Here is a 23,948-nt window from a genome sequence, read left to right as displayed (position 1 = left end):
GGTGTACCCCGCCTTCCGCCTGATTGTGGCTGAGATAGGCGCCAGCGCCCCCCGCTACCCCAAAAAGGGAATAAGCGGTAGAAAATGGAAGGATGGGCATTTTTGTTAACAAGTTAATGGTGTTTAATGATAATACAAGCATGTTTAACACACATAGATTCCTTTCTTTCACAAAGACAAGAATATAAGTTGGTGTATTACCTGATTCTGATGACTTGCATTGATTGGAATTAGACAGTGGTGCTGATAACATCCGCATTTTCAAATGGAGGAAAAAAAAAAGTCCTCCTTTCTGTCCAATACCACATGAAAGTGGTTGGATTTGGCATCTCATTTGTCCAACTTGCATACTGGTTTTTAAACACTTTGTTATGAGAGTAGCATATGTGTGTGGCCCTTTAATGTCTGGCAGCAGGTGAGTGACGTCAGTGAGTGTGCGGGTGGGCAAGCAAGTGAGAAAGCGGTCGCTGAGGGCGGGGGAGAAATACATTGGCATCAAACTCCGTAGCTTGCTAGCTTTCTGAGACTCTTATTTTGTTAGCACAGGCAGGATGAAACAGGTCTTTTATGGTGAAGACAGGAACTGTGCAGTCGGTCTTTAGAGTTTTGACAGTAGGTACGGAGTCTCTAGAAATAAAATGTGTTTCTCTGCGTCCGCCCTGTTAGTGATTTTTTTTCTTAAATATGAGCTCGCAGCAGCCAGCGTCATCTCACAAGATCCTCGGGTGCCGAGAATGTCAAACAACTGACGAAAGTGAAGTCTTGGTATGATTGATGATTGCTCATTTTTATGTCTATTTTTTAGTGCCTGGCTTGAGATCGACTGACACACCCTCCGAGATCGACCAGTCGATCGCGATCGACGTAATGGGCACCCCTGATCTAGAGCCAGATGTGGCTCTTTTGATGACTGCATCTGGCTTTCAGATAAATGTTAGCTGACATTGCTTAACATGATAAGTAATGAATAATTCCGCTGGTAATCACAGTGTTAAAAATAACGTTCAAATTATAAAATATTCTCATGCATTTTCATCCAACCATCAATTTCCATTACACCTGTTCAAGAAGTCGCATTGATGGTAAGAAGTATTATATTTATTATTGGTTAGCTTTAGAATAACAATGTTATTAAAAAGAATAAGAGACTTATTATAGTCTAAAAATGTTGGTCTTACTTAAAAATACACACATTTAATTGTATTCAGTGTTAAAAAATATTTTTTGGCTCTCACGGAAATACATTTTCGGTAGGTTGTGACGGTATAATAAGTCTCTTCTTCATTTTAATAACATTGTTATTTTGAAGCTAACCAATAATAAATAAAATACTTCTTAATGCGACTTCTTGAAATTGTGGGGTAGAAAACGGATGGATGGATTAAAATGCATTAGAAAGTTTTATATTTTCAACGTTGTTTTTAACACTTTAACACGTACCATGAATTGATTAACGTGGACCCCGACTTAAACAAGTTGAAAAACGTATTCGGGTGTTACCATTTAGTGGTCAGTTGTACGGAATATGTACTGAACTGTGCAATCTACTAATAAAAGTATCAATCAATTAATCAATCAAAACTGTGATTACAAGCGGAATTATTCATTATCGTGTTAAGCAATGTCAACTAAGGTTTATCCGAGAGCCAGATGCAGTCATCAAAAGAGCCACATCTGGCTCTAGAGCCAGAGGTTCCCTACCCCTGCCCTATAACATCTGCATGACATGAAATTATCCATCCATTCATTTTCTACCGCTTATTCCCTTTCGGGGTCGCGGGGGGCGCTGGCGCCTATCACAGCTACAATCGGGCGGAAGGCGGGGTACACCCTGGACAAGTCGCCACCTCATCGCAGGGCCAACACAGATAGACAGACAACATTCACACACTAGGGCCAATTTAGTGTTGCCAATCAACCTATCCCCAGGTGCATGTCTTTGGAAGTGGGAGGAAGCCGGAGTACCCGGAGGGAACCCACGCATTCACGGGGAGAACATGCAAACTCCACACAGAAAGATCCCGAGCCTGGATTTGAACCCAGGACTGCAGGACCTTCGTATTGTGAGGCAGACGCACTAACCCCTCTGCCACCGTGAAGTCTGACGTGAAATTATTATTTATTTATTTTTTAGATTTTATTCTTTTTTTGGGGGGGGGGGGGCGGCGTGGCGCAGTGGGAGAGTGGCCGTGCGCAACCCGAGGGTCCCTGGTTCAATTCCCACCTAGTACCAACCTCGTCACGTCCGTTGTGTCCTGAGCAAGACACTTCACCCTTGCTCCTGATGGGTGCTGGTTGGCGCCTTGCATGGCAGCTCCCTCCATCAGTGTGTGAATGTGTGTGTGAATGGGTAAATGTGGAAGTAGTGTCAAAGCGCTTTGAGTACCTTGAAGGTAGAAAAGCGCTATACAAGTACAACCCATTTATCATTTATTATGACAATAATTGGTTGACACAAAAGGAATGGCAATCACTTTTACCTACAAAGGACACACAGCTAAGTAGTTAGCTTCCTATTAGCAATTTTAATTTTACATTAATTTCCATATTGTGTAAAGCAGTGGTCTCCAACTTTTTTGTATCCGCGGACCGGTCAACGCTTAATAATTCCCGGGGTGGGAGGGGGTGGGGGGGGGGGGGGGTCCTTTTTTTTTTTCTTTCTTCTTTGTCATGAAAAAGGGAGTTTTTTGTGGTTGGTGCACTATTTGTAAGTGTATATTGTGTTTTTTATGTTGATTTAATTAAAAAAAATATATATATATTATTTTTTTTTTTCAATAAAAAATTCTTCTGCAGCCCGGTACCAATCGGGCCACGGCCCGGTGGTTGGGGACCACTGGTGTAAAAGACCAAAAAAAAAATGCCCTGCCCTTTTTCTGACTTTGAACCCCTGCCCTTCTATAATCATATGCACGTCCCTGGTGTGAATGTTGTCTGTCCATCTGTGTTGGCCCTGTGATGAGGTGTCGACTTGTCCAGGGTGTACACCGCCTTCCGATTGTAGCTGAGATAGGCGCCAAAAGGGAATAAGCGGTACGAAATGGATGTATGGATGGATGGATGTAGTGAGTACCCAGCACACACCCATAGTACTACATGTCCCAGAATGCACTGCAACTATTGTGACGGACTGTTGCGCCGACGCGCTACTTGCCGGCACACCTGAGACAACAAAATGGCGCACCCGGCAGGAGACGTAAAGCCTGGTAATACCACACAACAGTTACTAAAACTGGGAGCGGACTTGCTAAAATATTTCATTTTCGAGGGAGTTCGCCGCTACGGAGACCGCAGCGCCGGGGTGGTGGTGACCCGGGAGCAGCTGGGCGGGGGTGAGTTGTCCAATGACAACCACAAGCAGCTGGCTGAGTGCCTGCTGAAGTTCGCAGACGAAATGGACGGCAATGTTAAGCTCGATAAGATGATAGAAACATGTCCACCCAACAAGGAGATCTTTATGAAAGTGGCCCTTGCAATCTTCTCAGATGGAGAGCTCACCTGGGGCCGAGTGGTCGCCCTCTTTTACTTTACCTGTCGACTGGTCATTAAAGCTGTCCTCCATAACATCCCTGACATCATCAGAACCATCATCAGCTGGACCGTGGATTACCTCCGGGAGAATCTTCTCAGCTGGATCAGGGATCAAGGAGGCTGGGAGGGTATTCGGGCCTACTTGGTCACCCCCACTTGGCAAAAGTTGGCCGTCTTCTTGGCTGATGTTCTCACCGCCGTCACCGCCGTCACTCGGAAAATGTGAGCAAAAAGACTTCGATGTGGACGAGAAGAAGACTTGGAATTGGGGGTTCAATCAGCAAAAATGATTCACCGGGCGCGGCCACCGCTGCTGCTCACTGCTCCCCTCAGATCCCAGGGGGGTGATCAAGGGTGATGGGTCAAATGCAGAGAATAATTTCGCCATGTCAGCAGCTAAATAAAGATAGGGGTGTTGAACTCATTTTATATTGGGAGAGAAAAATCTACTCCCAAGTGTGTAAAATCACGGCACGATAACTTAAAAGTAAAGACAACTTCAGATTGTTTTCTTTGTTTAAAAAAAAAAAAGAACAAGCACGTTTTGAAATTGTACAAATCATAATGTTGTTTTTTTTTTTTACAATTACCTGTTGCGGTAATCATCTGTATACTCTAGCCTTTAAATAGACCTCCTTTTTAGACCAGTTGATCTGCCGCTTCTTTTCTTTCTCCTATGTATACCCCCTCGCATGTGGAGGGGGTCCGGTCCGATGACCATGGATGAAGTACTGGCTGTCCAGAGTCGAGACCCAGGATGGACCGCTCGCCTGTATCGGTTGGGGACATCTCTACACTGCTGATCCGCCTCCGCTTGAGATGGTTTCCTGTGGACGGGACTCTCGCTGCTGTCTTGGATCCGCTTCGAACTGAACTCTCGCGGCTGTGTTGGAGCCACTATGGATTGAACTTTCACAGTATCATGTTAGACCCGCTCGACATCCATTGCTTTCGGTCCCCTAGAGGGGGGGGTTGCCCACATCTGAGGTCCTCTCCAAGGTTTCTCATAGTCAGCATTGTCACTGGCGTCCCACTGGATGTGAATTCTCCCTGCCCACTGGGTGTGAGTTTTCCTTGCCCTTTTGTGGGTTCTTCCGAGGATGTTGTAGTCGTAATGATTTGTGCAGTCCTTTGAGACATTTGTGATTTGGGGCTATATAAATAAACGTTGATTGATTGATTGATTTGTCGTTATTCATATTTTTTATATTTATATGTTCATTCAGTGTTAAAACATATTATTTGGCATAGCTCGGTTGGTAGAGTGGCCGTGCCAGCAACTTGAGGGTTGCAGGTTCGATTCCCGCTTCCGCCATCCTAGTCACTGCCGTTGTGTCCTTGGGCAAGACACTTTACCCACCTGCTCCCAGTGCCACCCACACTGGTTTAAATGTAACTTAGTGAAGTGAATTATATTTATATAGCGCTTTTCTGTAGTGACTCAAAGCGCTTTACATAGTGACACCCAATATCTAAGTTACATTTAAACCAGTGTGGGTGGCACTGGGAGCAGGTGGGTAAAGTGTCTTGCCCAAGGACACGACGGCAGTGACTAGGATGGCGGAAGCGGGAATCGAACCTGCAACCCTCAAGTTGCTGTCACGGCCACTCTACCGACCGAGCTATACCGCCCCACACAGATATTGGGTTTCACTATGTAAAGCGCTTTGAGTCACTTGAGAAAAGCGCTATATAAATATAATTCACTTCACTTCATCAGTCAACCCGTTGGTGTTCATTTTCAATCCATCAAAATAAAAAAAATTGTAGCAAAATCAAATCACAGAATGTTATTTATGTAGTTTGATCATTTTCCTGGACTGATGCACTAACTCAGAGTGTCCGCCCTGAGATCGGTAGGTTGTGAGTTCAAATCCCGGCCGAGTCATACCGAAGACTATAAAAATGGGACCCATTACCTCCCTGCTTGGCACTCAGCATCAAGGATTGGAATTAAGGGTTGAATCAGCAAAAATGATTCACCGGGCGCGGCCACCGCTGCTGCTCACTGCTCCCCTCACCTCCCAGGGGGTGATCAAGGGTGATGGGTCAAATGCAGAGAATAATTTCGCCACATCTGCATATGTCAGCAGCTAAATAAAGATGGGACAGGGGTGTTGAACTCATTTTAGATTGGAGGCCACATAATCTACTCCCAAGTGGGTAAAATCACGGCACGATAACTTAAAAGTAAAGACAACTTCAGATTGTTTTCTTTGTTTAAAAAAAAAAAAAAGAACAAGCACGTTCTGAAATTGTACAAATCATAATGTTGTTGTTTTTTTTTTTTTTACAATTACCTGTTGCGGTTAATAGTATATTTACTTTATTTGTCGTTATTCATATTTTTGATATTTCTATGTTCATTCAATGTTAAAACATATTATTTGGCATAGAAAAAAGTGAATGAATGTTTATAATTGAATACATTTACATACACATTTGTTTTCTTTTGTATTTTTTTTAATCAATTAACGTTTATGACAACCTTTTTCCAAAACTAAATATAGAATGTGAGATATAAAGAGGTAATGCATACATTTATCATTTTTTTTCAAAACGCTTACAAAAAAGTGGGACCCCATTTGTATTACTTGATGGGGTCCCCGGGACCCCATTTTGAAAACTAGCACCAACACTGATGGAGTATTGGTGCGTGCAAAATAGCAGCATGCGACTGTGGCCTGCGGGCCGCTTCTAATATTATCCATCCATTTTCTTCCGCTTATCTGAGGTCGGGTCGCGGGGGCAGCAGCCTAAGCAGAGAAGCCCAGACTTCCCTCTCCCCAGCCACTTCGTCCAACTCCTCCCAAGGGATCCCGAGGCGTTCCCAGGCCAGCCGGGAGACATAGTCTTCCCAACGTGTCCTGGGTCTTCCCGGTGGCATCCTACCGGTTGGACGTGCCCTAAACACCTCCCTAGGGAGGCGTTCGGGTGGCATCCTGAGCAGATGCCCGAATCTCACCCTATCTCTAAGGGAGAGCCCCGCCACACGGCGGAGGAAACTCATTTCGGCCGCTTGTACCCGAGATCTTATCCTTTCGGTCATGACCCAAAGCTCATGACCATAGGTGAGGATGGGAACGTAGATCGGCCGGTAAATTGAGAGCTTTGCCTTCCGGCTCAGCTCCTTCTTCACCACAACGGATCGGTACAACGTCCGCATTACTGAAGACGCCGCACCGATCCGCCTGTCGATCTCAAGATCCACTCTTCCCTCACTCGTGAACAAGACTCCGAGGTACTTGAACTCCTCCACTTGGGGCAGGGTCTCCTCCCCAACCCGGAGATGGCTCTGGTTCTAATATTAATCAAATATAATCCCGGGGGCCATAGATCCAGGTGTTAGTGGAATGGTAAAGCAGCAGGGAGAATTCACATCCAGTGGGACGCCAGTGACAATGCTGACTATGAGAAACCTTGGAGAGGACCTCAGATGTGGGCAACCCCCCCCACCTCTCTAGGGGACCGAAAGCAATGGATGTCGAGCGGGTCTAACATGATACTGTGAAAGTTCAATCCATAGTGGCTCCAACACAGCCGCGAGAGTTCAGTTCAAGCGGATCCAAGACAGCAGCGAGAGTCCCGTCCACAGGAGACCATCTCAAGCGGAGGCGGATCAACAGCGTAGAGATGTCCCCAACCGATACAGGCGAGCGGTCCATCCTGGGTCTCGACTCTGGACAGCCAGTACTTCATCCATGGTCATCGGACCGGACCCCCTCCACAAGGGAGGGGGGGACATAGGAGAAAGAAAAGAAGCAGCAGATCAACTGGTCTAAAAAGGAGGTCTATTTAAAGGCTAGAGTATACAGATGAGTTTTAAGGTGAGACTTAAATGCTTCTACTGAGGTGTAAGCTGTGTTTCTATTTGTATTTTTTAAAACTTAGACTAAAAACAGGTGCATCCTACTAGATAAGAGCCTGCGTACGACCAGTAATACCTGTAAGGCAGCTTCATGGTCAATGTGTTGAAATCGGTGATGAACAAAGTCTGAGACATGGCGTCAGCTTTTATTGACGAAATGCCAGAAACAAATATCCAAACCCCGTTTCCATATGAGTTGGGAAATTGTGTTAGATGTAAATATAAACGGAATACAATGATTTGTAAATCATTTTCAACCCATATTCAGTTGAATATGCTACAAAGTTAACATATTTGATATTCAAAGTCATAAACTTTAAATAATAATTAACTTAGAATTTCATAGCTGCAACACGTGCCAAAGTAGTTGTTAAAGGGCATGTTCACCACTGTGTTACATCACCTTTTCTTTTAACAACACTCAATAAACGTTTGGGAACTGAGGAAACTAATTGTTGAAGCTTTGAAAGTGGAATTCCTTACCATTCTTGTTTTATGTAGAGCTTCAGTCGTTCAACAGTCCGGGGTCTCCGCTGACGTATTTTACGCTTCACAATGCGCCACACATTTTCCATGGGAGACAGGTCTGGACTGCATGCGGGCCAGGAAAGTACCTGCACTCTTTTTTTTTTATGAAGCCACACTGTTGTAACACGTGCGGAATGTGGCTTGGCATTGTCTTACTGAAATAAGCAGGGGCGTCCATGAAAAAGACGGCGCTTAGATGGCAGCATATGTTGTTCCAAAACCTGTATGTACCTTTCAGCATTAATGGTGCCTTCACAGATGTGTAAGTTACCTCTAATGCACCCCCATACCATCACAGATGCTGGCTTTTGAACTTTGCATCGATAACAGTCTGGATGGTTCGCTTCCCCTTTAGTCCGGATGACACAATGTCGAATATTTCCAAAAGCAATTTGACATGTGGACTCTGCATGGCGTAGTGGGTAGAGTGTCCTGCCAGAAACCTGAGGGTTGCAGGTTCGCTCGCCGCCTATTGACATCCAAAACGCTACTGTTGTGTCCTTGGGCAGGACACTTCACCCTTTGCCCCCGGTGCCGCTCACACTGGTGAATGAATGATGAATGAATGATTGGTGGTGGTCGGAGCGGGCGTAGGCGCAAACTGACAGCCACGCTTCCGTCAGTCTACCCCAGGGCAGCTGTGCTACAAATGTAGCTTACCACCACCAGGTGTGAATGAATGATGGGTTCCCACTTCTCTGTGAGCGCTTTGAGTATCTAATAATAGAAAAGCACAAAATAAATATAATCCATTATTATTATTATTATTATTGTCTGACCACAGAAAACTTTTTCCACTTTGCATCAGTCCATCTCAGATGATCTCGGGCCCAGAGAAGCCGGCGGCATTTCTGGATGTTGTTGATAAATGCTTTTCGCTTGGCATAGTAGAGCTTTAACTTGCACTTAGAGATGTAGCGACCAACTGTATTTAGTGACAGTGGTTTTCTGAAGTGTTCCTGAGCCCATGTGGTGATATCCTTTAGAGATTGATGTCGGCTTTTGATACAGTGCCGTCTGAGGGATCCAAGGTAACGATCATTCAATGTTGGTTTCCGGCCATGCCGCTTACGTGGAGTGATTTATCCAGATTCTTTGAACCTTTTGATGATATTATGCACCGTAGATGTTGAAATCCCTAAATTTCTTGCAATTGCACTTTGAGAAACGTCGTTCTTAAACTGTTTGACTATTTGCTCACACAGTTGTGGACAAAGGGGTGTACCTCGCCCCATCCTTTCTTGTGAAAGACTGAGCATTTTTTGGGAAGCTGTTTTTATACCCAATCATGGCACCCACCTGTTCCCAATTAGCCTGCACACCTGTGGGATGTTCCAAATAAGTGTTTGATGAGCATTCCTCAACTTGATCAGTATTTATTGCCACCTTTCCCAACTTCCTTGTCACGTCCAATGTTAATGATTATTTGCAACAAAAAAAAATGTCAGAATTGATTTTGAAATCCTCCTGCTCACATATAAATCACTACATGGTCACTGATATGCTCCCACTATATAAGCCCCTTAGATCATAGCTCGGTTGGTAGAGTGGCCGTGCCAGCAACTTGAGGGTTGCAGGTTCGATTCCCGCTTCCGCCATTCTAGTCACTGCCGTTGTGTCCTTGGGCAAGACACTTTACCCACCTGCTCCCAGTGCCACCCACACTGGTTTAAATGTAACTTAGATATTGGGTTTCACTATGTAAAGCGCTTTGAGTCACTAGAGAAAAGCGCTATATAAATATAATTCAATTCAATTCAATCTTCTGAGACCAATCTGTTAGCGGTTCCCAGAGTAAACTCAAATCAAGGGAGAGCATCATTCAGTCACTATGCAACAATTAACTTCCTGAAGGTGTCAGACTTTCCCCAACTGTGACTACTTTTAAAACTAAACTGAAAACTTTTATGTTCACCTTAGCTTTCAGCTAAATATTTTAACGTCTGGACTGATTTTATTTTTATTGTCTGCATTTTAATTTTGCTTTTATCTCATTTCACTTTCTTTAGCTCGGTTGGTAGAGCGGCCGCGCCAGCAACTTGAGGGTTCCAGGTTCGATTCCCGCTTCCGCCATCCTAGTCACTGCCGTTGTGTCCTTGGGCAAGACACTTTACCCACCTGCTCCCAGTGCCACCCACACTGGTTTAAATGTAACTTAGATATTGGGTTTCACTATGTAAAGCGCTTTGAGTCACTAGAGAAAAAGCGCTATATAAATATAATTCACTTCACATTTCACTTCACTTTGAGTCTGCCTTTTGTATGAAAGTGCTATACAAATAAAGCTGCCTTGCCTTTATCAGTTTGAACATCAAATATGTTGTCTTTGTTAAGGGTGGGCGTATCGATACCAAGTATCGATAGTATCGATACTTGGTGAGTATCGGCATCATATCGTTACTGGCGTGATGGTATCGATACTTCACCAAATTAAGCGAATCACTCCGATTAAAAAAAAAATGTGAGCGCTCCTCACCACTCCACCTTCCTACCTACTGATGGGTCGCGAACGAGATTTAAAAACACTTTAAAAATTCATCTTCAACCCAAAATAAAATAAAATAAATATGATTTACATGACGCTTGGTGCGTTGGCGCACACACATCAGTATAATTCGCTCCGAGGTTCACTCGGACACACACACACACACACACACACACACACACACACACGCGTCCGTTTCCAGTGCGACTTAATGTCTTGTTTGTAAACTGTAAAGTATTTTATTGCGCTAAAATAACGATGAGAATTTCTCAGTTCTCAATCAATCAATGTTTATTTATATAGCCCCAAATCACAAATGTCTCAAAGGACTGCACAAATCATTACGACTACAACATCCTCGGAAGAACCCACAAAAGGGCAAGGAAAACTCACACCCAGTGGGCAGGGAGAATTCACATCCAGTGGGACGCCAGTGACAATGCTGACTATGAGAAACCTTGGAGAGGACCTCAGATGTGGGCAACCCCCCCCCCCTCTAGGGGACCGAAAGCAATGGATGTCGAGCGGGTCTAACATGATACTGTGAAAGTTCAATCCATAGTGGCTCCAACACAGCCGCGAGAGTTCAGTTCAAGCGGATCCAAGACAGCAGCGAGAGTCCCGTCCACAGGAGACCATCTCAAGCGGAGGCGGATCAGCAGCGTAGAGATGTCCCCAACCGATACAGGTGAGCGGTCCATCCTGGGTCCCGACGAGCGGTCCATCCTGGGTCTTGACTCTGGACAGCCAGTACTTCATCCATGGTCATCGGAACGGACCCCCTCCACAAGGGAGGGGGGGACATAGGAGAAAGAAAAGAAGCGGCAGATCAACTGGTCTAAAAAGGAGGTCTATTTAAAGGCTAGAGTATACAGATGAGTTTTAAGGTGAGACTTAAATGCTTCTACTGAGGTAGAATCTCGAACTGTTACTGGGAGGGCATTCCAGAGTACTGGAGCCCGAAATGAAAACGCTCTATAGCCCGCAGACTTCTTTTGGGCTTTAGGAATCACTGATAAGCCGGAGTCCTTTGAACGCAGATTTCTTGCCGGGACATATGGTACAATACAATCGGCAAGATAGGCTGGAGCTAGACCGTGTAGTATTTTATACGTAAGTAGTAAAACCTTAAAGTCACAACTTAAGTGCACAGGAAGCCAGTGCAGGTGAGCCAGTATAGGTATATATGTATGTATATATGTATATAAAGGTATATACAGTACAGGTGTAATGTGATCAAACTTTCTTGTTCTTGTCAAAAGTCTAGCAGCCGCATTTTGTACCAACTGTAATCTTTTAATGCTAGACATGGGGAGACCCGAAAATAATACGTTACAGTAATCGAGACGAGACGTAACAAACGCATGGATAATGATCTCGGCGTCTTTAGTGGACAGAATGGAGCGAATTTTAGCGATATTACGGAGATGAAAGAAGGCCGTTTTAGTAACGCTTTTAGTGTGCCTCAAAGGAGAGAGTTGGGTCTTTTGTGTTCATTTTTACAACTGTTTAATAACTAGTGTTTTCTTTTTTACTTAAGTTCTTGTGTGTTGTGAGGCGACTAGTCCAGTTCAGTATTTGTTTTCACCTTATTTGCACTACTTACTTTATTGCCATTGATATTATTACTTTTTTATTTGAATTTCTCAGTTCTTTTGTTTTGTGTTCATGTTTACAACTTTGTTCAATAACTAGAGTTTTGTTACTTACCTTAAGTGTTTGTGTGTTTTGAGGCGACAAGCCAGGTTCAGTAGTTGTTTGCACCTTATTTGCATTACTTTATTGCTAATGATTGGCAACACTAAATAGGCCCTAGTGTGTGAATGTTGTCTGTCTATCTGTGTTGGCCCTGCGATGAGGTGGCGACTTGTCTAGGGTGTACCCTGCCTTCCGCCCGATTGTAGCTGAGATAGGCGCCAGCGCCCCCCGCGACCCCAAAAGGGAATAAGCAGTAGAAAATGGATGGATGGATATTGCTATTGATATTACTTTTGTAAAAAATATTTTATTTTTTGACTTAAATCGTTGTCCTGTGTTGTATTATTATCATAATCAATTAATAAAGGCAAAAGTACAAATTTGTTTTTCAAAAGTATCGATACCCCGAAGTCCCCCCCCCATCAGATGACGTCACTTCCGGTATCGGTATCGGTGATATTTGCTGGTATCGTATCGGATCGGTATCGATACCCAAATTTGCGATATCGCCCACCCCTAGTCCATCCATCCATCCATTTCCTACCGCTTATTCCCTTTCGGGGTCGCGGGGGGCGCTGGCGCCTATCTCAGCTACAATCGGGCGGAAGGCAGGGTACACCCTGGACAAGTCGCCACCTCATCGCAGGGCCAACAAATTTGCGATATCGCCCACCCCAAGTCTTTGTAGTATATTCAACTGAATATGGGTTGAAAATGATTTGCAAATCATCGTATTCCGTTTATATTTACATCTAACACAATTTCCCAACTCATATGGAAACGAGGTTTGTATTATAATAATACCGTAAGTCTGTACTGATTTTGATATTGTAAAGATGACGTAAGCTTTATTGCGCAACCCCAAGTTCACACCCACTTTTAAAAGACTAGTCTGCTTTTTTATTAAAACGCAAAACTACAACATGTCTCTGAAGACCGTCTTCGCCATCCCACAGGTGATCCAGAGAGAAAACGCCCCTTTCCGCCACAAAAGTCTCAAACAGGTGCAGGCCGCCGCCCACTCCAAAGTAGTGGGACTTGGTGGCCAGGTAGACGAGTCCGCGAGGCGCCAGCAGTTTGTGGAAGGCGTCGTGAAGCGCTGGGTAGTAAGCAGTGTTGTATATGGTCTCTGATGTCATTATGATGTCGTATTGCAACGGCGGCTCCTGACTTGAGGACAAAGTAATAAATGAGCGCCAGTCCCCGGAGAAGAATTTACACCTGGATAGTAGCAGGTGCTGGGATGGAGCCTCTAAAGCTCTTCTTTTGGGAGGCGGAGTAGCATATTTTGTCTCAGTTAGGTCACAGTCATCATCTTGGCAGTTTAGAATGACATTTGACATAGTCAGCTGCTCAATGACGGTACTGTTGTAGTCCTGGAAGTGGATTTCCCTGGCTCCTCTTTTCAAAGACAATATCCCCAAGAGCCCCGCCCCACAGCCCAAATCCAAGACCGCCTTGTCGCCGAACGTCTCCCCTTCCCTGTCGATCACCTCCAGGAGATCATAGGTGCACTCCCACACCTTCAGCCCTCCCTCGTAAACCCCCGGGATGAGGTCGGACCTCTGCTCGGCCGTGCGGGACAGAACGTTCTCCGCGTCCTCTCTCTCAGAGGTGGTCCTTTCAAAAACGGTCTCGTTGAGGAAGTGAAGGGGAGGGAGAGCACCGATGGAGACCGTTTCGAAGACGGCATCGTCGAGTAGGTGCTGGGGGTCAGAGGGTGGGAAGTGCTCCTTGGCCTCTTTTACTGGCTCTCTTCGGCTGCCACTTTCCTCCAACTGAAAAACACAGTCCGGCTTCTTAGTACAGTGTTTGTCAACCTTTTTTGAGCTAAGGCACATTTTTTGCGTTGAAAAAATCCGGAGGCACACCACCAGCATAAATCATTAAAAAAACGAAACTCAGTGGACAGTAAATCCGGGTATCTGCAGGTTTCAGCAAGTCACATTTAAGACCTTTTTAATGCCACCTTGAATGAAATTTAAGACCGAAAAAAATATTAAAAAATCTATAAATATAAGCGAGTGAGAATCAGCACCTCCAAGTCCGAGTCCATGGTTCTTGCCCGGAAAAGGGTGGAATGCCATCTCCGGGTTGGGGAGGAGACCCTGCCCCAAGTGGAGGAGTTCAAGTACCTAGGAGTCTTGTTCACGAGTGAAGGAAGAGTGGATCGTGAGATCGACAGGCGGATCGGTGCGGCGTCTTCAGTAATGCGGACGTTGTATCGATCCGTTGTGGTGAAGAAGGAGCTGAGCCGGAAGGCAAAGCTCTCTATTTACCGGTCGATCTACGTTCCCATCCTCACCTATGGTCATGAGCTTTGGGTCATGACCGAAAGGATAAGATCACGGGTACAAGCGGCCGAAATGAGTTTGGGTCTCTCCCTTAGAGATAGGGTGAGAAGCTCTGCCATCCGGGAGGAACTCAAAGTAAAGCCGCTGCTCCTTCACATCGAGAGGAGCCAGATGAGGTGGTTCGGCCATCTGGTCAGGATGCCACCCGAACGCCTCCCTAGGGAGGTGTTTAGGACACGTCCAACCAGTAGGAGGCCACGGGGAAGACCCAGGACACGTTGGGAAGACTATGTCTCCCGGCTGGCCTGGGAACGCCTCGGGATCCCCCGGGAAGAGCTAGACGAAGTGGCTGGGGAGAGGGAAGTCTGGGTTTCCCTGCTTAGGTTGTTGCCCCCGCGACCCGACCTCGGATAAGCGGAAGAAGATGGATGGATGGGTGGGTTGGGAATCCCAGTGTACTACAACCTCAATGACAATCAGTCAAGTTGACTTTTTGTATGTTTATTAATAAACAAACTGATAAGCACCACTCTGCCAAACAGCTTATCAAAAATCTTGAGAGATCCAAAACAAACAAACCAACACCAACGCCAGTAAAAACATAATAACCGAGGTGAGGGTAAAAATAAATTAACATTTGGTCAATAATAGTGCACTAATAGTGCAAAACAGCATTATAACATCAACAACAAAACACTGAACACACACTCAAATGAGCCTCAGTTGAGCGTCAGCTGGCTGTTCTCATTCGCGAGTTCTGCCTCTATTTTTTTCAGCTCACTCATTTTTTCTTTGTATCTCTTGAAGAGATACAAAGAAAAAATGAGTGAGCTGAAATCACTCACTTTTACTCAAAGACGTGCCGTAACTTTTACTCAAAGACGTGCCCCGAAAAAAAACAAAAAAACTGGCCCGGCAATTTAAGACCATTGAGTACTGAATTTAAGACCATTTTAGGAATTTCTAATAAATGTAATACTTTTTAAGGCCTTCATTTTATTAGATACATGAATTTAAGACTTTTTAAGGATCCGCGGATACCCTGTAAAAAGTTGTCGCAATTGTTGGATATGACTTTAAAACATACAGTGGGGCAAAAAAGTATTGTGCTAGTTCTCCCACTTAAAATGATGACAGAGGTCTGTAATTTTCATCATAGGTACACTTCAACTGTGAGAGACAGAATGTGAAAAAAAAAATCCAGGAATTCACATTGTAGGAATTTTAAAGAATTTATTTATAAATTATGGTGGAAAATAAGTATTTGGTCAACCATTCAAAGCTCTCACTGATGGAAGGAGGTTTTGGCTCAAAATCTCACGATACATGGCCCCATTCATTCTTTCCTTAACACGGATCAATCGTCCTGTCCCCTTAGCAGAAAAACAGCCCGAAAGCATGATGTTTCCACCCCCATGCTTCACAGTAGGTATGGTGTTCTTGGGATGCAACTCAGTATTCTTCTTCCTCCAAACACGACGACTTGAGTTTATACCAAAATGGATACATGGATGATACAGCAGAGGATTGGGAGAATGTCATGTGGTCAGATGAAACCAAAATAAAACTTTTTGGTATAAATTCAACTCGTCGTGTTTGGAGGAAGAAGAATACTGAGTTGCATCCCAAGAACACCATACCTACTGTGAAGCATGGGGGTGGAAACATCATGCTTTGGGGCTGTTTTTCTGCTAAGGGGGCAGGACGATTGATCCGTGTTAAGGAAAGAATGAATGGGGCCATGTATCGTGAGATTTTGAGCCAAAACCTCCTTCCATCTGTGAGAGCTTTGAATGGTTGACCAAATACAAATATATTCCTTAAAATTCATACAATGTGAATTCCTGGATTTTTTTCCACATTCTGTCTCTCACAGTTGAAGTGTACCTATGATGAAAATTACAGACCTCTGTGCAAGTTATCCCACTTAAAATTATAAAAATCGGTGGCTGACTGAATACTTTTTCGCCCCACTGTAACCAACCCTGCATCACTATAACTCTTGTCTCAAAGTAGGTGTACTGTCACCACCTGTCACATCAAGCCCTGACTTTTTTGCTGTTTTCCTGTATGTAGTGTTTTAATTCTTGTCTTGCGCTCCTATTGGCGTTTTCTCTTTTTTTGTGTATTTTCCTGTAGCCGTTTCATGTCTTCCTTTGAGTGATATTTACCGCATCTACTTTGTTTTTATCAATCAATAATATTTCAGTTGCTTTTATCATTCTTTGTGGGGACATTATCATTATCATGTACAAATGTACTTTCTGGACGTCGTCTTTGCTCCGCAGTAAGTCTTTGCTGTCGTCCAGCATTCTGTTTTTGTTTACTTTGTAGCCGGTTCAGTTTTAGTTTCGTTCTGCATAGCCATCCCTAAGCTTCAATGCCTTTTCTTAGGGGTACTCACTTTTTGTTTATTTTTGGTTTAAGCATTAGACACAATTTTACCTGCACCCCGCCTCCCGCTGTTTCCAACATCTACAAATCAATTAGCACCGGCTGCCACCTACTGATATGGAAGAGAATTACACGGTTACTCTGCTGAGCTCGAGAATACACCGACACTCAACAACACATAATTTTCAGACTATAATTACTGGTTAAAACAATTTTAACCCAAATAGGTGAAATTGAGACAATCTCACGGCACGCTAGTGTGCCGCAGCACAGTGGTTGAAAAACACTGGCTTAATAAATGTAAACTGGTTGAGTTATGACCCAAAAATGTTTTCCTTATTTCATTCAAATTCAGCCAAATACAGGATGTGACCTTCATCACAATGCGAGCGCGATTGCCGCATCATTTGAAACGATTACTAATCCTCCGTGTGATTCGAAGAATGAAATAAGCGCTGTCAGCATGTCATGTGTCGGTTAGTTGATGACAAGTCAGAACGCGCCTTATAAGGATAAAAATCCCTGATAACTTTCCTAATGCATGTCAAGCCACACCTAGTGTGTGTGTGTGTGTGTGTGTGTGACAATCATTGGTACTTTAACTTTAACAGTTGATTAATGGTGAGTCATTACTGACAGAGACCGTTTTAATCAATGGTTCTCAAAGATTTTAATAATAATAATAATGGATTCGATTTATATAGCGCTTTTCAGAGACCTGAGAACCCATCATTCATTCACTCCACATTCACACTATGATTGTGGTAAGCTGCTGCCGATTTGCGCCAAACCTTGACTCACAATCATACACCAGTGTGAGTGACACCGGGAGAAATGTGGGCGAAGTGTCTTGCCCAAAGACGCAACGACCGGAAGCTGGAATCAAACCAGGAACCCTCTGGTTGCTCAAAGGCCGCGCTTCCATCTGAGCCTAAACCACCACTTCAAAAACATTCCCATGAATGACGAACAAAAGCAAATAATTGACACAGTAATACAAAATACTATCTCCTAAAATGCCCTTTTTGATACTATAAACAAGGGGTTCTTAACCTTTTTGACCTCGGGGCCTAACTGAGAGCCCGGGGTCCACTGAATTAGTAATTCTACTCTAGATTTTAATCGTATTCATTAATCAAATCTAACCTACAAGTAAACAACCTTGTCAAATGATATAAAAACCATGTGTTAATCACAAATATTAACGATTACAAATCCTCCGTGTGATTCAAAGAATGAAATAAGCGTTGTCAGCATGTCATGTGTCGGTTAGTTGTTGACAAGTCAGAACACGCCTTTTAAGGATAAAAGTTCCTGATAACTTCCCTAATGCATGTCAACAGTTGATTAATGGTGAGCCATTACTGACAGAGACCGTTGTAATCAATGGTTATGAAAGATTTTAATAATAATAGTGGATTCGATGGGCTTCACGGTGGAAGAGGGGTTAGTGCGTCTGCCTCACAATACGAATCAAATCAAATCAACTTTATTTATAAAGCACATTTAAAATTTACCACAGGGGTAGCCAAAGTGCTGTACAATGGACAGGTTAAAAGATAATACAAAGACCGAGCAAACACAACACAAACAGAACATGATAAAAAATAAATAAATAAAAAATATCCATCCATCCATCTTCTTCCGCGTATCCGAGGTCGGGTCGCGGGGGCAACAGCCTAAGCAGGGAAACCCAGACTTCCCTTTCCCCAGCCACTTCGTCTAGCTCTTCCCGGGGGATCCCGAGGCGTTTCCAGGCCAGCCGGGAGACATAGTCTTCCCAACGTGTCCTGGGTCTTCCCCGTGGCCTCCTACCGGTTGGACGTGCCCTAAACACCTCCCTAGGAAGGCGTTCGGATGGGATCCTGACCAGATGCCCGAACCACCTCATCTGGCTCCTCTTGATGTGAAGGAGCAGCGGCTTTACTTTGAGTCCCTCCCGGATGGCAGAGCTTCTCACCCTATCTCTAAGGGAGAGACCCAAACTCATTTCGGCCGCTTGTACCCGTGATCTTATCCTTTCGGTCATGACCCAAAGCTCATGACCATAGGTGAGGATGGGAACGTAGATCGACCGGTAAATTGAGATCTTTGCCTTCCGGCTCAGCTCCTTCTTCACCACTACGGATCGGTACAACGTCCGGATTACTGAAGACGCCGCACCGATCCGCCTGTCGATCTCACGATCCACTCTTCCCTCACTCGTGAACAAGACTCCTAGGTACTTGAACTCCTCCACTTGGGGCAGGGTCTCCTCCCCAACCCGGAGATGGCACTCCACCCTTTTCCGGGCGAGAACCACGGACTCTGACTTGGAGGTGCTGATTCTCATTCCGGTCGCTTCACACCGATCCAGTGAGAGCTGAAGATCCCGGTCAGATGAAGCCATCAGGACCACATCATCTGCAAAAAGCAGAGACCTAATCCTGCGGTCACCATACCGGAACCCCTCAACGCCTTGACTGCGCCTAGAAATTTTGTCCATAAAAGTTATGAACAGAATCGGTGACAAAGGACAGCCTTGGCGGAGTCCAACCCTCACTGGAAATGTGTCCGACTTACTGCCGGCAATGCGGACCAAGCTCTGACACTGATCATACAGGGAACGGACCGCCACAAAAAGACAGTCCGATACCCCATACTCTCTGAGCACTCCCCACAGGACTTCCCGAGGGACACGGTCGAATGCCTTCTCCAAGTCCAGAAAGCACATGTAGACTGGTTGGGCAAACTAAACATAAAAACAGGTTCACAGCAGGTGTATAATGGGGCGCCATTGCAGGATGGATATCACTTAGTGTTAAAAGCCAAGGAATAAAAGTGTGTTTTTAAGAGAGATTTAAAAACAGGAAGAGAGGAGGCTTGTCTAACACTCAGAGGTAGGTCGTTCCAGAGCTTGGGAGCAGCAGCGGCGAAAGCTCTGTCACCTCTAAGCTTCAGCCTTGTGTCAGGGACCGACAGTAGCAGCTGATCGGCTGATCTTAGGGATCGAGTGGGGCAGTAAGGCTGAAGGAGGTCGGAGAGATATGTTGGCGCGAGGTTGTTTAGACATTTAAAAACAAATAGTTTAAAATTGATTTGATAACGCAGAGGGAGCCAGTGCAGGGACGCTAATATAGGGGTGATGTGCTCACGTCTGCGGGTCTGTGTTAGCAGACGAGCAGCAGAGTTCTGCACGAGCTGCAGGTGGGCGAGGGAGGCCTGGCTAACGCCAACATACAGGGCATTGCAGTAGTCTAAACCATTCCAGATAAAGGCATGAATTAATTTCTCAAAGTCATGTCCTGACAGAAGCGGTTTCACTTTCGCTATTTGGCGTAATTGATAAGAGCTTTTTTGAACGACGCTGCTGATTTGTTTTTCGAATTCAAAATCTGAGTCGAACTTTACCCCCAGGTTTGTGACACAGTCGCTGAGATACGGGGTCAGAGTGCCGAGGTCAACGTTGGGGGAAGGAGAGCGACTTGAAGCGAACAAAATAACTGCTGTTTTGTCTTCATTTAGACTCAGGAAGTTAGCTGAAAGCCAGGCTTTGATGTTGTGTGGGCAGTCAATGAGAAGTTGAACTGTTATTTTGTGCCATGGGAAAATAGATCTGGCAATCATCGGCATTAAAATGAAATGCAATACCACCCATCCATCCATCCATTTTCTACCGCTTATTCCCTTTTGGGGTGGCAGGGGGCGCTGGCGCCTATCTCAGCTACAATCGGGCGGAAGGCGGGGTACACCCTGGACAAGTCACCACCTCATCGCAGGGCCAACACAAATAGACAGACAACATTCACACTCACATTCACACACTAGGGCCAATTTAGTGTTGCCAATCAACCTATCCCCAGGTGCATGTCTTTGGAAGTGGGAGGAAGCCGGAGTACCCGGAGGGAACCCACGCAGTCACGGGGAGAACATGCAAACTCCACACAGAAAGATCCCGAGCCTGGATTTGAACCCAGGACTGCAGGACCTTCGTATTGTGAGGCAGACGCACTAACCCCTCTGCCACTGTGAAGCCCTGCAATACCACCATACTTCCTAAAAATAGAACCAAGGGGGAGAAGGTAAAGCGCAAATAAGATTGGGGGCAAGGATTGAGCCCTGGGGGACCCCGTGTGGTAGAGGAGCTGTGGAAGACATAAAACTGTCTATTTTTACACAAAAACTCCTGTCAGCTAGGTACGACCGGAACCAGTTGAGGGCGGCGAAGGTCCTGAGTAGTCAGGGTTCAATCCCAGGCTCAGGATCTTTCTGTGTGGAGTTTGCATGTTCTCCCCGTGAATGCGTGGGTTCCCTCCGGGTACTCCGGCTTCCTCCCACCTCCAAAGACATGCACCTGGGGATAGGTTGATTGGCAACACTAAATGGTCCCTAGTGTGTGAATGTTGTCTGTCTATCTGTGTTGGCCCTGCGATGAGGTGGCGACTTGTCCAGGGTGTACCCAGCCTTCCGCCCGATTGTAGCTGAGATAGGCACCAGCGACCCCAAAAGGAATAAGCGGTATAAAATGGATGGATGGAATAATGGATTCGATTCATATTGCGCTTTTTAGAGACCTGAGAACCCATCATTCATTCACTCCACATTCACACTATGATTGTGGTAAGCTGCTGCCGGAAGCATGACTGCCGATTTGAGCCTACGGCTCCTCCGACCACCACCAAACATTGACTCACATTCACACACCAGTGTGAGTGGCACCGGGAGAAATGTGGGTGAAGTGTCTTGACCAAAGACGCAACGACCGTGACTAGTGGCGGAAGCTGGAATCAAACCAGGAACCCTCAAGTTACTCAAAATCCGTTTTATCTGAGCCTATACCACCACTTCAAAAACATTCCCATGAATGACGATCAATAGCAAATAATTGACACAGACATACAAAATACTATCTCCTAAAGTGCCCTTTTTGATACTATAAACAAGGGGTTCTTAACATTTTTGACCTCGGGGTTTAACTCAAATATTAACACTGAATTAGTAATTCTACCCTAATCTTGATTTTAATCGTATTCATTAATCATATCTAACCTACTCACAGTTTAACAAGTAAACAACATTGTCAAATGATATAGAACCATGTGTTAATCACAAATATTAGCATTTATCAAACACATAAACCTTAGGCTTAGGTCAGGCTGATTTAAAAAAATAAGATTAACCAAAAATAAATAAATAAATAAATGGGTTGTACTTGTATAGCGCTTTTCTACCTTCAAGGTACTCAAAGCGCAGAGTGGCCGTGCGCAACCTGAGGGTCCCTGGTTCAAATCCCACCTAGTACCAACCTCGTCACGTCCGTTGTGTCCTGAGCAAGACACTTCACCCTTGCTCCTGATGGGTGCTGGTTGGCGCCTTGCATGGCAGCTCCCTCTATCAGTGTGTGAATGTGTGTGTGAATGGGTAAATGTGGAAGTAGTGTCAAAGCGCTTTGAGTACCTTGAAGGTAGAAAAGCGCTATACAAGTACAACCCATTTATTATTTTATTTATTTAATTTGTTTAACCTTGGCTCGCGGCTTTGTTCCGTTTTAAATTTTGGCCCACTCTGTATTTGAGTTTGACACCCCTGGCCTAAATGGACTCTTGCCCTCCACCATAAACCCCGGAGTGCCTCTAGGTCACGTGATTGCAACCCCTCCTTCCACCGTTGAAACAAATAAAGGCGGATTATTGCAGGTAGACTGTGCAATGGCGCTCTCTAGTGGATGAACGTTGAACTTCCGAAGCTTTCTGTGTGATTGGGAATATCAACATTATTCAAACAAACGTCTCTGTCAGAATGTAACCGGTAAAATATACGCTTTAACAGTTTTAAAAATGTTATCTTGAGCACAACACGTGTCATTACATTGCATACTATTAGGTTTTGAGATTATGATGACATCTATGTTGCAATTACTCACCGGTTTCGTTGCACATTCGGTCTTATAGTTGAGCGATATACTCCCGTCCACGCCGTCTGGGTTTCCATCCACGTTGAAATTAAAACAGAACGACATACTTTCCAACTTGTACTGAGTAGTTGAAAATGGTAGCCAGGTTAGCACAGAATGTTGCTAGCTGCACATGTCGAGCTAGAGTGGGTGGACGCCACCCATGTACTACAATTCCCAGAGTTCCTTAAAATACAGCAACCAAATCTGAGTTTAACGTTTTTGAAAATATAAATGAACACATGTCTTTAATTGATAGTCAATGTAAATAACACTAGGATCGGCGATTTGCAACTCGTGACGCCAATAACGGTAACTTTATGTGCTGAAATAAAGTCAACAAAACTATACTTTCTGACTTCAACTCCCATCATGCTTTTCGCTGCACTTTGACGCATGCGCACTTTACAACAGAGTTCAAACTTTTTTTTTTTAAAGGTTTATTTATAAATTTCAACAATTACAAACAATAAGTCAAACAACAATATACAACATTATAAAACATTATGAAAACAGTACAAAACAGCGCCAGGGGGTTGTAAGTTCAAAATAATAAAAATAGAATACAAAAAAAAAAAAAAATATATATATATATATATATATATATATATATATAATAAACAAAATGCAAAGCCGTAGGCTTATTCAGATTCATCAAACAACTTAAATTTGGAACACAGCATCATCGTTTTCACAGCTTTTTTGTTGTTAGAGGTAGAGAGCGTTTTAATGTAAAGTTCCAGATCTTTTTTAAAGGCACAAAAGATAGGACGGGTATTAAGAAACTTACATTCATGAAAATAAAACTTAGCCAATAAAACAGAGTTCAAACTGCGCTCAACTGTCAAGCTAAAGTGGGTGGGTGCCAGTTTATGTACTACAATTCCAAGAACTCCTTAAAATAAAGCAGCCAAATCTGAGTTCAACGTTTTTATAATATAAATGAACGCATGTATTTAATTGCTAGTCAATGTAAATAACACTAGGATCAGCGATTTTCAACTTGTAACGCCCATAACGGTAACTTTATGTGCTGAAATAGAGTCAACAAAACTATACTTTCTGACTAAAACTCCCATCATGCTTTTCGCTGCGCTGTCACGCATGCGCACTCGACAACAGAGCTCAAACTGCACTCAACTGTCAAGCTAGAGTGGGTGGATTTGGATTGATTGATTGATACTTTTATTAGTAGATTGTACAGTTCAGTACATATTC

The 23,948-nt window shown here is 44.3% G+C and overlaps 2 protein-coding genes across 2 annotated transcripts; one reads left to right on the top strand and one right to left on the bottom strand.

The window, feature by feature from the left end:
* Positions 1-3,127: 3,127 nt before the first annotated feature.
* Positions 3,128-4,711, top strand: LOC133558952 (apoptosis regulator BAX-like). Its single transcript, XM_061910154.1, has one exon. It carries the CDS (start codon positions 3,176-3,178, stop codon positions 3,755-3,757), a length of 582 nt encoding a protein of 193 aa, XP_061766138.1. The 5' UTR covers positions 3,128-3,175; the 3' UTR covers positions 3,758-4,711.
* A 1,044-nt stretch (positions 4,712-5,755) lies between these two features.
* Positions 5,756-23,063, bottom strand: LOC133558951 (histidine protein methyltransferase 1 homolog). The gene is made up of 2 exons (XM_061910153.1): positions 22,701-23,063; positions 5,756-13,888 (listed from the first exon to the last, which is right to left on the bottom strand). The coding sequence occupies exons 1-2, from the start codon at positions 22,794-22,796 to the stop codon at positions 12,998-13,000; spliced, it is 987 nt and encodes a 328-aa protein (XP_061766137.1). The 5' UTR covers positions 22,797-23,063; the 3' UTR covers positions 5,756-12,997.
* Positions 23,064-23,948: the final 885 nt, after the last annotated feature.

The sequence above is a fragment of the Nerophis ophidion genome, linkage group LG09, assembly GCF_033978795.1.
Source record: "Nerophis ophidion isolate RoL-2023_Sa linkage group LG09, RoL_Noph_v1.0, whole genome shotgun sequence".
Classification (NCBI taxonomy): Eukaryota; Metazoa; Chordata; class Actinopteri; order Syngnathiformes; family Syngnathidae; genus Nerophis; species Nerophis ophidion.
Note: the sequence above shows the minus strand (reverse complement) of the source record. Positions and strands in the feature narration are given on the sequence as shown.